At 46.8% G+C, this 14,488-nt stretch overlaps 1 protein-coding gene across 1 annotated transcript in view; it reads right to left on the reverse strand.

Moving 5' to 3' along the window:
• Positions 1-2,695: 2,695 nt before the first annotated feature.
• Positions 2,696-14,488, reverse strand: part of LOC308108284 (1-phosphatidylinositol 4,5-bisphosphate phosphodiesterase delta-3-A-like) — a 22,281-nt gene continuing 10,488 nt past the window's right edge. The window contains exons 9-16 of the mRNA XM_080461113.1: positions 14,101-14,262; positions 9,848-10,012; positions 7,874-8,027; positions 7,655-7,771; positions 7,291-7,469; positions 4,842-4,977; positions 4,599-4,748; positions 2,696-4,294 (exon numbers count right to left, since the gene is read on the reverse strand). Coding sequence (XP_080317239.1) covers positions 4,146-4,294; positions 4,599-4,748; positions 4,842-4,977; positions 7,291-7,469; positions 7,655-7,771; positions 7,874-8,027; positions 9,848-10,012; positions 14,101-14,262 — 1,212 coding nt within the window. The 3' untranslated portion in view covers positions 2,696-4,145. The remainder of the gene's footprint in view (positions 4,295-4,598; positions 4,749-4,841; positions 4,978-7,290; positions 7,470-7,654; positions 7,772-7,873; positions 8,028-9,847; positions 10,013-14,100; positions 14,263-14,488) is intronic.

The following is a 14,488-nucleotide window of genomic DNA, read 5'->3' on the forward strand; positions in this document are numbered from 1 at the left end:
TTGTTTTGTCTTTTTGACAGAAACAGTAGAATTGAATGTCCAACAATACTATAAACAACCGCAAGGGGGCAGTGAACGCACAGAAGTATCACATTATACACAAGCAATAAATCAAGCACGTTAATCTAAAGCCTTTATGATTTCATGTCGGTTTATTCTAACTTTTCCATACATTGTTTGAACTAATTCACAAAGAGAAGAGTTAAATATTAACATTCAGTACGAGGCTATTTGGCTAATAGTACAAGATTAATAGTATAAAGCAGTTTTTTGCTCAGAATGAAGCCAATCAATCAACGTTCAAAGCAACAGGAGGAGTGTGGATCAATACAAGTAGAAGTTAAGTTAGAAATATCTTCTCATAAGTTATTAGAAAAATACCAAAACAGTTGAAATATATTTTCAGGGTTCGTTTCAGAAAACGCAATTTATATCTACCGAATAGATTGTAATAGAAGCGCCCCGCTTTTCCAAAGATGTGCAGCAGAAAGAACAAACCTCCTTGATAAGAAGAAGAAATGTTGATTTTTTTATAGTTTTTTTATTCCAGCCAAAGCTCCGCCCGGAGGGCGGGGCTAGCGCAGCGGCAGTGGGAGGAGTCCCACCCGTCCCGTTTTGGAGACTTGAGAAGAGGTGCTGTGTTTGTTGCTATGACGACGGAGCTCCTGGAAGATCACCAACCTCCTCCACAATTAATACTAATGACCAGCGGTCCTTAGAGGTAATGCTCATCCTGTCAGACTGCCCTGGGACAGACTACAGACCTCACCTGAACCTCACCTGGACAGGTTTACCTAGACCTCACCTGAACCTGACCTAGACCTCACCTGGACAGGTTCACCTAGACCTCACCTGAACCTGACCTAGACCTCACCTGGACAGGTTTACCTAGACCTCACCTGAACCTCACCTGGACAGGTTTACCTAGACCTCACCTGAACCTGACCTAGACCTCACCTGGACAGGTTTACCTAGACCTCACCTGAACCTGACCTAGACCTCACCTGGACAGGTTTACCTAGACCTCACCTGAACCTTACCTGGACAGGTTTACCTAGACCTCACCTGAACCTGACCTAGACCTCACCTGGACAGGTTCACCTAGACCTCACCTGAACCTCACCGAGACCTCACCTGGACAGGTTCACCTAGACCTCACCTGGACAGGTTCACCTAAACCTCACCTGAACCTCACCAAGACCTCACCTGGACAGGTTCACCTAGACCTCACCTGAACCTCACCTGGACAGGTTTACCTAGACCTCACCTGAACCTCACCTGGACAGGTTTACCTAGACCTCACCTGAACCTGACCTAGACCTCACCTGGACAGGTTCACCTAGACCTCACCTGAACCTGACCTAGACCTCACCTGGACAGGTTTACCTAGACCTCACCTGAACCTCACCTGGACAGGTTTACCTAGACCTCACCTGAACCTGACCTAGACCTCACCTGGACAGGTTCACCTAGACCTCACCTGAACCTCACCGAGACCTCACCTGGACAGGTTCACCTAGACCTCACCTGGACAGGTTCACCTAAACCTCACCTGAACCTCACCAAGACCTCACCTGGACCTCACCTGAACCTCACCTGGACAGGTTCACCTAGACCTCACCTGGACAGGTTCACCTAGACCTCACCTGAACCTCACCGAGACCTCACCTGAACCTCACCTGGACAGGTTCACCTAGACCTCACCTGAACCTCACCTGGACAGGTTCACATGAACCTCACCGAGACCTCACCTGGACCTGTATCCAGCCTCGCCCACAGTAGGCTGGGATCAGCTCCAGTGTTCTGCGACCCTGAACTGGATGAGCGGGATAGGAGCACATAGTGTGTGTGTGTGTGTGTGTGTGTGTGTGTGTGTGTGTGTGTGTGTGTGTGTGTGTGTGTGTGTGTGTGTGTGTGTGTGTGGTTCTACAGTGAAATATAATATTGTTGACCAAATAAGTCATTAGCAATACTCTACCAGTATTGTACGTTTCCTACTCTGACAAATTATAAAGTATTAGAGTAGAGTCCAGTCGGGTCCGGTTGAGGCTCTGTGGTCGGAGCCTGACGACACCAGCGGAGTACTGACTGCAGTACTACCTGGTATCAGTAACTACTGACTAACTGTAGTAGTACCTGGTATTAGTGAGTACCGACTGACTGTAGCAGTAGCTAGTATCAGTAAGTACTGACTGACTGTAGTAGTACCTGGTATTAGTAAGTACCGACTGACTGTAGTACTACCTGGTATTAGTGAGTACCGACTGACTGTAGCAGTAGCTAGTATCAGCAAGTACTGACTACTGTAGCGGTACCTGGTATCATTAAGTACTGACTACTGTAGTAGTACCTGGTATCAGTAACTACTGACTAAATGTAGTAGTACCTGGTATTAGTAAGTACCAACTGACTGTAGTACTACCTGGTATCAATAAGTACTGACTGACTGTAGCAGTACCTGGAATCAGTGAGTACCGACTGACTGTAGCAGTAGCTAGTATCAGTAAGTACTGACTGAGTGTAGCAATACCTGGTATCAGTAAGTACTGACTACTGTAGTGGTACCTGGTATCAGAAAACTTCAGAGCAGAGTATTGTGTATCGTTCCCCCGACTGGTGGTGTCTGTGTCTGCAGGAGCGCCGGCCGGTGGCTCCCTCTGCTGGAGAGACGTTGTACTGCGGCCTCCTCTTTTTTAGACATTTTATAATAAACTCATTTCACTTTTCAATACATTGTCTCGCCTCTGATTTTCAACAAGTTGCTCACCGTCTGATTGTTTTAGGAACCTGCATGAAAGGATTTGTTAAAAACTTAAAATGTTTCATCAAATATTTCAACATTTGCTTCCATCGACTGTCTATTTCTCTGTGATAGAATCCCTGCAGTAACAGAGCCTGCAGTAACAGAGCCCGTAGTAACAGAACCCGAAGTAACAGTACCTGCAGTAACAGAGCCCGCAGTAACAGAACCCGCAGTAACAGTACCTGCAGTAACAGAACCTGCAGTAACAGAGCCCGCAGTAACATAACCTGCAGTAACAGAACCTGCAGTAACAGGGCCCTGCTACAGTCTATAAATAATTTTCCTTCAGATATTAAAAAATCTGATTTTTCTTTCCAGGATTCTAAAGATGAAAGTTCTGCTACAAAATGTCCAACATGAGGCCTGAGGGGTGAACCGGACTGGACTGGACCGGATCAGACCGGACTGGACCGAATCGGAGTGGACTGGACTGGACCGGAGTGGACCTCAGTTAAAATACAAAAATTAAAAACCTGAATGTGGTAATCACAGTATTGATCACAATATTGATCAACAGGATTGATCACTGCCACTTATATATGACAAACTTATAAAGTACAGTGACTAAACGTGTGCCCCAGATAACGTTGATTCATAATACTTTGTTTGTCATATAAAAGTACCATGCGTCCAAACTGATTGTCAGGATTGACAGAAGACCTGGAGCTCTGTTGGTTTAGTGGTTCGGAGTCGTACCTGCATGTACGAGGTTTGGGTTCAACCCCAGGTGGGGTCACAGTTTGTTTTGGTCGTTGCGTCACATCATCCAGAGTTCTAGTTTAGACAATTATATGTCCTCCTGGCAAAGTCCACAAAAGACGTAGAAAAAAACTTTGATTCTGGTTCCCGGAAGACTTCTTAAAGCTGCCAAAGGGACAACAGTTGCTCAGTGGGGGATGTTAAACATTAGTTCCCCCTGTTGGTCACCCGGTTGTCCCCTAGAGCCCCCCCTGGTGGCCTACCAGTGGTCCCCTGCTGGCCCCCCGTGGTCCCGCGGGGGCCCCCTGGTGTTAAGATTAAATAGATTAAATAGAAAGTGATGGATTAAATAGAAATGTTTACGTTTTAAAGCTACTTGAACAAATCTCGAAACAATCTGTCAGAAAGACGTTGAAATTTCCTGGATGGATTTTCCAAAATAAGAGTCAAGTTTTCTGGTGAGAGGTCCTCTAGTGGTCGACAGGCGTAACTTCACTTCTCACTGACTTTTAAAATGACAAATAAAAACAAATTTAACGACTCAAAGGAGAAACTAAGTGGTCCAGCGCTGGTCCTGGGGGGTCTTCAGAGACCCACAACCCAGCCCTGGTGTCAGGAGGTGTGCTGCTGGTCCTGGGGGGTCTCAGGGTTTCTTGGTGCTGGATTTGGCAGGGGACCTGGTGGGGGGTCTGGACGGACCTCCAGGGTCCTCACTGATCTTGATGTGGACGAAGAGCGAAGCCGGAGAGATACTGGACCCGTCCTGGTTCAGGAGGCGGACGTGACGGAACCCTGAGGAGACAGAACCTTGGTCACTCTGGGTCCGGTTCTGGCTCTGGTACTGGTTATATGTCTGGTTCTACCTCTGGTTCTAGTTCTATCTCTGGTACTGGTTCTATCTCTGTGTCTGGTTCTGGTTGTCTCTCTGGTTCTGGTTCTAGTTCTATGTCTGGTGCTGGTTCTACCTCTGGTTCTAGTTCTATCTCTGGTACTGGTTCTATCTCTGTGTCTGGTTCTGGTTGTCTCTCTGGTTCTGGTTCTGGTTCTAGTTCTATGTCTGGTGCTGGTTCTACCTCTGGTTCTGGTCTGGACTCACCTGACCGCAGGCTCCTGAAATCCACGGTAAACTGACCCAGGAAGTCGTTGCGGGACGTGAAGTCGTGGTCTTCAACCAGGAACCGGACCAGGGCCAGGTCTGGGACGTGGACTGTGAAGTGGAAGGTGGAGTCCCAGTGGGGACTGAAACCTGGACACACAACAACAACAACACAATAACAACATCACACCACAACAAAAACAACATCACAATAACAACACAGCAAGCCTGAGGGTGCAGTACCGTTGTTGTCCACATGTTGGGTTTTCTTCCTCTGGTTGTCGATGGGGACTCCGTGGACCTCCACCCAGACATGAGGGTCTACGATTGAAGAGGGTTTGTCGCAGGCTGGTTTGGGAAGCTGCTGAGCTGAAATGATCTGAATCAAAACAAGAAACGTTTTCTTATAAAATGAAAATGTTCAAGTCAAACAGATTCTGTTTGACTTGTCCAGCTGATGGAGAGCAGTTAGCATTAGCAGCTACACCTTGTCCAGCTGATGGAGAGCAGTTAGCATTAGCAGCTACACCTTGTCCAGCTGATGGAGAGCAGTTAGCGTTAGCAGCTACACCTATTCCAGCTGATGGAGAGCAGTTAGCATTAGCAGCTACACCTATTCCAGCTGACGGAGAGCAGTTAGCATTAGCAGCTACACCTATTCCAGCTGATGGAGAGCAGTTAGCATTAGCGCTTGGGAGGGGGGTCTCCTGGATGGTCAGGAGCGGCACTGATGCTCCACAAGTGTCTGTCCCAGCAGACACTCGATACAGCCACAGGAGCAGCAGTACAGGGGCCTGTACCAGGGGGCCTCATGTACCAGCCTCTGTATAGAGGGGGGCAGTGTAGTGGTACAAACTGTGGGGGTATTCACTGTGGGGGTACAAACTATGGGGGTACAAACTATCTGGGTACAAACTATCTGGGTACAAACTGTGGGGGTACAAACTATGGGGGTGTACACTGTGGGGGTGCACACTGTGTAGGTGTACACCGTGGGGGTGCACATAAACAAAAATCTTGGTGTCACTATAGAGGATAAACTGGACTGGTTCCTGAACACGACGCCCCCTACAGGAGGAGGCCGAGCCTCTGTTCTTCCTGAGGACTTGAAAGTTCTTGGATGTGTGGAGATGAGAGGAGATGTTCTCAGGACTCTTCATGTTTCTACACCGATCTTCAGCTTGGTGGTTTCCATACTGATCTTCAGCCTGGTGGTCCTTCTCAGGGGGGCGGGTAGTCTTCCTCAGGGACTGTTACTGGAGAAAGAAATGCCTCTGAGACTCCATGTTTGTTTGTGAGCAGTGAAGGTTGTGTTGACACTAGAGGTCCGACACCAGGCTGATATGAGATGATCCACACCGAGGATCTCCAGGAGAACCTAAGACTTCTTCTCTAGCTTTAGTCCTGTGGAGCTCCACAGTTCAAAGCTTGGTTTGTTGAAGCAAGGTGCTGCAGTGGAGAATTCACTGTCCACCTGACACGCTCCATGTTCACCTTCAGCTTTCAAAGCAGGCTGATCTGTCCCTGGTCTCTTAGCTGGAGCTCCAAACTCTCCCTGGTCTCCCAGCTGGAGCTCCAAACTCTCCCTGGTCTCCCAGCTGGAGCTCCAAACTCTCCCTGGTCTCTTAGCTGGAGCTCCAAACTCTCCCTGGTCTCCCAGCTGGAGCTCCAAACTCTCCCTGGTCTCTTAGCTGGAGCTCCAAACTCTCCCTGGTCTCCTAGCTGGAGCTCCAAACTCTCCCTGGTCTCTTAGCTGGAGCTCCAAACTCTCCCTGGTCTCCTAGCTGGAGCTCCAAACTCTCCCTGGTCTCCTAGCTGGAGCTCCAAACTCTCCTTGGTCTCCCAGCTGGAGCTCCAAACTCTCCTTGGTCTCCTAGCTGGAGCTCCAAACTCTCCCTGGTCTCCCAGCTGGAACTCCAAACTCTCCTTGGTCTCCCAGCTGGAGCTCCAAACTCTCCTTGGTCTCCCAGCTGGAGCTCCAAACTCTCCTTGGTCTCCTAGCTGGAGCTCCAAACTCTCCCTGGTCTCCCAGCTGGAGCTCCAAACTCTCCTTGGTCTCCTCGCTTGAGCTCCAAACTCTCCTTGGTCTCCCAGCTGGAGCTCTAAACTCTCCTTGGTCTCCTAGCTGGAGCTCCAAACTCTCCTTGGTCTCCTCGCTGGAGCTCCAAACTCTCCCTGGTCTCCTAGCTGGAGCTCCAAACTCTCCCTGGTCTCCTAGCTGGAGCTCCAAACTCTCCTTGGTCTCCCAGCTGGAGCTCCAAACTCTCCCTGGTCTCCCAGCTGGAGCTCCAAACTCTCCCTGGTCTCCCAGCTGGAGCTCCAAACTCTCCCACACTCTGTAAATCGGGACTTGTTGGTTTGATGTCAGTCACCTCGGCTGGTGACTGGTCCTCCACTGGTCACTGCTTGTGTTTGGTGTCACATCCGTTCTGCTCTCCACAAGAAAAAGATCAGTGACAATAATAACCTCCTCCTTCTTCACTTCCTCAGAGCTCCAACCTTCTTCAGGAGAAGAAATGGATAACGAGGATCATCTGATCATCTCGTCTACCCAGATGTTTCCACCCAGATGTTTCCACACAGATATTTTCCGCCAGATGATCCCCCCAGATGATCCCCCCCAGATGATCGACCGAAATGTTCCCCCCAAATGTTCATCCCAGATGTTTTCCCCCAGCCTGCGTGGTCGTACCCGGACGCTGAGCAGCGTCGGTCTGTGCCCAGCCCCCCCCCCCACGTTGTCGGGGTTAAAGCTGGTCTGGTTGTGGACCATGAAGGACGGCTTCAGGACCAATCCACAGCCGCCATTCTGCAGGAAGCGACCCTGGTTCAGGTCCATCTGCTCCCCGGGGGTCTGGAAGTTCAGCGCCACTGTGAAGAGACACAGCAGTGTTTTTACCCCCTTACAACACAGTTAATACACCCCCCCACAAGAGTGTTATTACCCCCCACAACAGTGTTAATACCCCCACCCCCCCACTAGTGTATGTTGTGATCAGTTTCATGGGCTGATCAAGAGCTTCCAGGTTGAGGGTGGGGTTCCGCAGCAGACTGACCGATCTGACAGCCGGCGTTCCACATGTCGGTGGGGTTGTAGTTAGAGGACTGGAGGCGCTGGCCTGACGGGTACACCCGGCTCAGCTGGTGGCTGTTGTGACGCACAAACTGTGTCCCTGAAAGATGGAGAGAACCAGTGAAGAACGAGAGATGGAGAGAATGAGTGAGGAACGATGGCGCCTCGCTCTGGGAGTGGCCATCTTGTGCTCTGGCCTCACCAGACTCTCTGGCGAGTCGCAGCGCCTCGCTCTCGGAGAAGGAGGACAGGTGGGACGCTGGACTCCTGGCGGACTGAGCGAAGCCTCTGAACCGGACGCTGCGGGTGTAGACCACCAGGTCTGACAGCTCGGGGCTCAGCCGGGACTCACTGGGCTGCAGGACACATACCAGGTCAGTCGCCATGGAAACAGTCTGTTCATTCCTTCATCCAAACCATGTCACAGACACCAACTTGTCAGTCGTGAACAGTCGTGAACAGTCGTGAACAATAAACTGTCATGAACGGTTGTGAACAATGAATAGTCGTGAACCATAAACAGTTGTGAACAATAAACAATCGTGAACAGTCGTGAACCATAAACACTTGTGAACAATGAATAGTTGTGAACAGTTGTGAACAACGAATAGTCGTGAACCATAAACAGTTGTGAACAATAAACAATCGTGAACAGTCGTGAACCATAAACACTTGTGAACAATGAATAGTCGTGAACAGTTGTGAACAACGAATAGTCGTGAACCATAAACAGTTGTGAACAATAAACAATCGTGAACAGTCGTGAACCATAAACACTTGTGAACAATGAATAGTTGTGAACAGTCATGGACAGTTGTGAACAATAAACAGTGGTGAACAATGAACAGTTGTGAACAACGAACAGTCATGAACCATGAATAGTTGTGAACAGTTGTGAACAATCTTGAACAGTCATGAACAGTCCTGAATAGTGATGAACGGTCGTGAACGGTCGTGAACGGTTGTGAACATTGAATGGTTGTGAACTCTCGTGAACATTGAACTATCGTGAACAGCCATGAACATTCATGAACCGTTCTGAACTGTTGTGAACAGTGAACAGTCGTGAACAATGAATAGTCATAAACGGTCCTGAACAATTGTGACGTGTTGTGACCATTGAAGATTCGTGTACAGTCGTGTACAGTCGTGTACAGTCGTGAACAGCAGTGAATAGTTGTGAACAGCTGTGTACAGTTGTGAACAGTGAACAGTCGTGAACAATGAATAGTCGTAAACAGTCGTGAACAATGAACAGTTGTGAAAGTTTGTGAAGATTGAAGAGTCATGAATATTGAAAAGTCATGAACAGTGAACAGTCTTGAACAGGGAACAATTAAAGTAAATAAAGTATATTAATGTAGTTTAATATAGTTTTTATAATTTTTTTATAGTTTTTAAATGACTGTAGGTCAGTGTGGGCAGCAAAGTAAGAGTTTCATTGTGCAGGAAAACATATTTCTTTACTGTACACATGACAACAAACACTTTGAATTGAATTGAACAGTCGTGAACAGTGAACAGTCATGACCATGAATAGTCTGAAAATTGAACAGTCATGAACAATGAACAGTCGTGAACATTGAACAGTCATGAGCAATGAATAGCTGTGAACATTGAACAGTTGTGAACATTGAACAGTCATGAACAGTCGTGAACAATGGACAGTCGTGAACAGTCGTGAACAGTCGTGAACAGTTGTGAACGGTCGCAAACAGTTGTGAACCGTCTCGAACAGTGAACAGCCATGAATAATGAACAGTCGTGAACAATGAACCGTCGTGAACTATGAACCGTCGTGAACAATGAACAATCGTCAAAAGTTGTAAAAATTGAAAAGTTGCGAACAATGAATAGAGTTGAACAATAAACAGTCATGAACAATGAACAGCTGTGAACATTGAACAGTCATGAACAGTGAATAGTCATGAACAGTCGTATACAGTCTTGAGCAGTTGTGAACAGCCGTGAAATAGTGAACAGTTGTGAACAACTAACAGTAATGAGCAGTGGTGAACAATGAACAGTCGTAAACAGTCACGAACCGTTGTGAACAGTCGTGCACAACCGTGAACCGTAAAGTGACTCCTATAGCAGGAAGCTTCTCCATTTTAAACTTCCTGTCGAGAGAATAGTTTCAAATCTGAATCCTTTGACATAAAGAGCTGTTTCACACCTTCTTCTCCTCCTTCTTGTCCTTCTTTCGCCCATCGTTCTTCCTCCCGTCGGCCCGACTTGTCTCCTCATCTGAGGAGCTGAAGTCCGAGGAGCTGCAGGAGCCCCCCACCTCCTCCTCCTCCTCTATCTTCTTCCCCTTCACCAGGATCTTACCTTTAAGGTCCTACACACACACACACACACACACACACACACACACACACACACACACACACACACACACACACACACACACACACACACACACACACACACACACAGTCATCACATCCTTCCACTGACTGACGAATAGTCCTTAGATAAAATCTAGCTCCAAAAATCTAATGTGTGTGTAGTGTGTGTAATGTGTGTAGTGTGTGTGTGTAGTGTATGCAGTGTCTGTAGTGTGTGTAATGTGTGTAGTGTGTGTGTGTAGTGCAGTGGTTCTCAAACTTTTTTTTTCATCCCCCACTTTGGACAAGGGGGAGTTTTCAAGCCCCACCTGCCCCCATCGCCCCAACAGAACGCTAATGCCAAGCTTAACATTTTCAAATTTATTGAACATCAAGTAACATCATGTGGTATACATTCAAACTCAATAACATAAAATAACATCAAGTTCAATAATAAATAAAATAACTGTGCCGCTGTGTTATAACTTGCATAAAGTTCAATAATAAATCAAATAACTTGCATCACGTTCAATAATAAATAAAATACAAGTGCCACTTTGCAATCTTTGCAAAAAAAAAGGAGGAGCTATGCATTTGGCAAGACAGGGCAAGTGAACATGAGTTTTACAGTACTCCAGCATTAGTGGCTGCAATGAGCCTGTTTTGCACTGCACAGCTTTTCAAATCGGGGTTGCAGGCTTGACACTGCCACTCTTAAGTCATGCTCAATGTTCAGCTGAGACCTGTACTTCGTTTTGAGTGAAGCAACAGCTGAAAAACCTATCTCACACAGATAAGATGTGGCAAAGGGGAGAAGAATGCACACAGCTCTCTGCCCGATGAGTGGATACTCCCTCTCCACTCCAAACCAGAATTGAGAAAGAGTCTGAGTGGTGAACCTCAGCCTCAGGGTGGAGTCAGATGTCAGTTCAATAAACTGGTCCTCCTCAGCAGACATGAAATCAGCAGGTGCTGCAGATAAAATATAAATTAATAGGCTTACTATATTTTTCATTGCATAATAAATACAAATAAATCAGTTTGACAACAATCCATTCCAGTTAGTAAGTAGCATACAACACAGATAAAATGCATGTATAATATTCAATAAAATGTCAAAATACCAACCTGCTGCATTGAATGGATCCATAACCCAGTTGTACTGAGCACTGTTGATGGGGAAGTATTTGTGAAACATTTCTCTCAGGGAGGAGATGTGTTGCTTGATGCAGGGGATCACTGTGGTGGCACCAGAATCAGTGGTTTCAGCAACCTCACCCAGGTTCTCAAAAGCATCAATATTTTGTTGGTCGAGGCGCCTGCCCCATCCCTCGAGCTTTCGGGAGAACGCAGTGATTTTGTCTGCCAGTTGGGGTATGTGCTTATCCTTGCCTTGGAGCTGAAGATTTAACTCATTCAGCTTGCCAAACATATTGCTGAGGTAGGCCAGCTTCAACAGAAATTGTTCATCACTGAACTTGCTTGCAGCCTCATGCATGCGCTCCTCCTCCAAAAAGATCTGAATCTCTGCCCTGAGCTCAAAGACGCGCGTCAGCACTTTGCCCCTGGAGAGCCACCTTGCTTCGCTGTGAAACAGCACAGCTGTATGATCAGCTCTCATTTCCTCACACAGTGCAGAGAACAGTCGCACTTTCTGTGGTCGGGTTTTGATAAAATTTACCACTCTCACAACATCTGTTAAAACCTCATTGAGTTCGGGGCTGAGCTGCCTTGACGCGAGTGCTTCCCTGTGAATGACACAGTGTGTCCAATGTGCATTAGGCGCAACCCTCTTTATTAGCCCGTTTCGTGACCCTGCCATGGTCTGTGCTCCATCAGAACAAAAGCCCACACAGTTTTCCCATTTAAGGTTATGTTCTTTGAAGAAACTGTCCATTATCTTGAACAGCTCATCAGCAGTGGCTCTATTTTTTATGTATTTGCAAAACAGTAAATCCTCGCACAGTGACTCGCCATTCACAAAGCGAACGTATGCGATGAGCAGGCAGCCTTTACTGTTGTCAGTGGCTTCGTCCACTTGTAAAGCAAAACGACTTTCTTTTAATTTGTCTACAAGTTGTTCCACAAGATCACTTGCAATGTCGCATATACGTCTCGCAACTGTGTCGTTTGACAGGGGGACAGCTTTTAATTTTGCTGCACTTGTCTCGTCAAGCATGACCGACACCATGTCTATTGCAGCGGGGAGAATGAGCTGCTCAGCAATTGTGTGTGGTTTTTTGCATTGTGCAATTCTGTATGCAACTCTATATGAAGCCATGAGAGCGTTACTGTTGACTGATGCAGCTTTTACCATGCGCTTCTCCTGTTGACGGTACTCTGACAGTCTTCTTTGAAAGAAATCAAGTGGCTTATTGACGTGATTGGGGTGTGTGGTCTCTAGGTGTCTCTTCAATTTGTTGGGTCTCATGCTGTCTGCTGCTAGCGGTTTTAGACACAGAACACACAGGGGTCTCTCCTCTGCCCCCACCACCGCTGCCGTGAATCCAAGAGTAAGATACCCTTCATCATATTTTCTTTTCGGTTGATTAGACCGCTCAGATTGTTGTTTCTCTGCAGGCGCTGGCTCTGGCTTGACGGCCTTTGAGGTGCGTGTCACAAATTTATCCATATTGTGTAATTGTGGTCCACACTCTAGCCTGCTACCCATCCGCGCGAAAGTTTGTTCCGCTTAGCCCCGCCCCCATTAGTTACTGTTGCTGTGACTGTCAAACTTTCGCTCCTACCTAGAAATTAAGAGCCTACAGGAAAAATAAGTAATTTACATTTATTTATATAATGGTTTTCACAGACAGAATCACAAAGTGATTTACAGTGTGTAGAGAAAATGAAAGCATAGTAAAAAAAAAAAAAAATCTAAGAATATTATAAAAAAAAGGGAAAGTTCCTCGCGCCCCACCTGTCATGTCTCCATTCCCCACCAGTGGGGCGCGCCCCACACTTTGAGAAACGCTGGTGTAGTGTATGCAGTGGCTGTAGTGTGTGTGCAGTGTGTGTGTAGTGTGTGTAGTGTGTACAATGTGTGCAGTGTGTAGTGTGTACAATGTGTGCAGCGTGTATTGTGTGTAATGTCTGTAATGTATGTGCAGTGTGTGTAGTGTGTGTAATGTGTATAGTGTGTGTAGTGTGTGTGTAATGTGTGTAATGCATGTAATGTATGTGTAGCGTGTGTAATGTGTGTAGTGTGTGTTATGTGTGTGTAGTCTGTGTAATGTGTGTAGTGCATGTGTAGTGTGTGTTATGTGTGTGTAGTCTGTGTAATGTGTGTAGTGCATGTGTAGTGTGTGTAATGTGTCTAGTGTGTGTGTAATGCGTGTAGTGTATATGTAGTGTGTGTAATGTGTGTAGTGTGTATCGTGTGTGTAGTCTGTGTAATGTGTGTAGTGCACGTGTAGTGTGTTTAATGTGTGTGCAGTGATTGTGTAATGTGTGTAGGGTGTGTGTGTGTGCTTGTAGTGTGTGTGTTGTGTGTAGTGTGTGTATTGTGTGTAATGAATGTGTAGTGTGTGTAACGTGTGCAGTGTAAGTAGTGTATGTAATGTGTGTAGTTTGTGTAGTGTGTATAATGTATGTAAAGTGTGTGTGTGTTTGTAATGTGCGTGTTGTGTGTAGTGAGTGTGTAATGTGTGTACTGTCTGTAGTGTGTGTAGTGTGTGTAACGTGTGTACTGTCTGTAGTGTGTGTAATGTGTACAGTGTGTGTAGTGTGTGTGTATTTTGTGTATTGTGTGGAGTGTGTCTACTGTGTGTAATGTGTGCAGTGTGTAATGTGTGTCATGTGTGTAATGTGTGTATTGTGTGTGTAGTGTTTAATGTATGTAGTGTGTGTAATGTGTGTAATGTGTGTATTGTGTGTGTAGTGTTTAATGTATGTAGTGTGTGTAATGTGTGTAGCGTGTAATGTGTGTCCTGTGTGTGTAATGTTTGTAGTGTGTGTGTGTAGTGTGTTTAATGTGTGCAGTGTGTATGTAGTTTGTGTGCAGTGTGTGTAGTGTGTGTAGTGTGTGCAGTGTGTGTAGTGTGTGTAGTGTGTGTAGTGTGTGTAGTGTGTGTAATGTGTCCAGGTGGACCAGGCTCACCTCTGGAGAAGGCAGGCAGTGCTGGTCCTGCGGGTCCAGTCCTTCCAGCGGTTGGGTCAGAAGCTGGTCCCCCAGGATGCGGCGGAGCTGCCGGGCCATGACGGCCTGCTGCTCCAGGGAACAGTGGTTCTCCAGAGATAGGATCAGAGGGAACGGAGAGGCCTAGAACACATGGGCCAGCTCCTCGTCTTCATCATTTCATCTTCATCAGTCTTCACACTGCCTTCTGGACTAAGAGGCTTCTGCTCTGATCAATCCTCATGTACCATCAGTGACCACTAGATGTCCCTATTGCTGTTATATATCTGCACACACTTCAAGGCGTACCGACCTTGAAGGCTGATTGACCTTGAAGGGCTTATTGACCTTGAAGGGCTTATTGACCTTG

This window comes from Lipophrys pholis (assembly GCF_963383615.2).
Source record: "Lipophrys pholis genome assembly, chromosome: 1".
Classification (NCBI taxonomy): Eukaryota; Metazoa; Chordata; class Actinopteri; order Blenniiformes; family Blenniidae; genus Lipophrys; species Lipophrys pholis.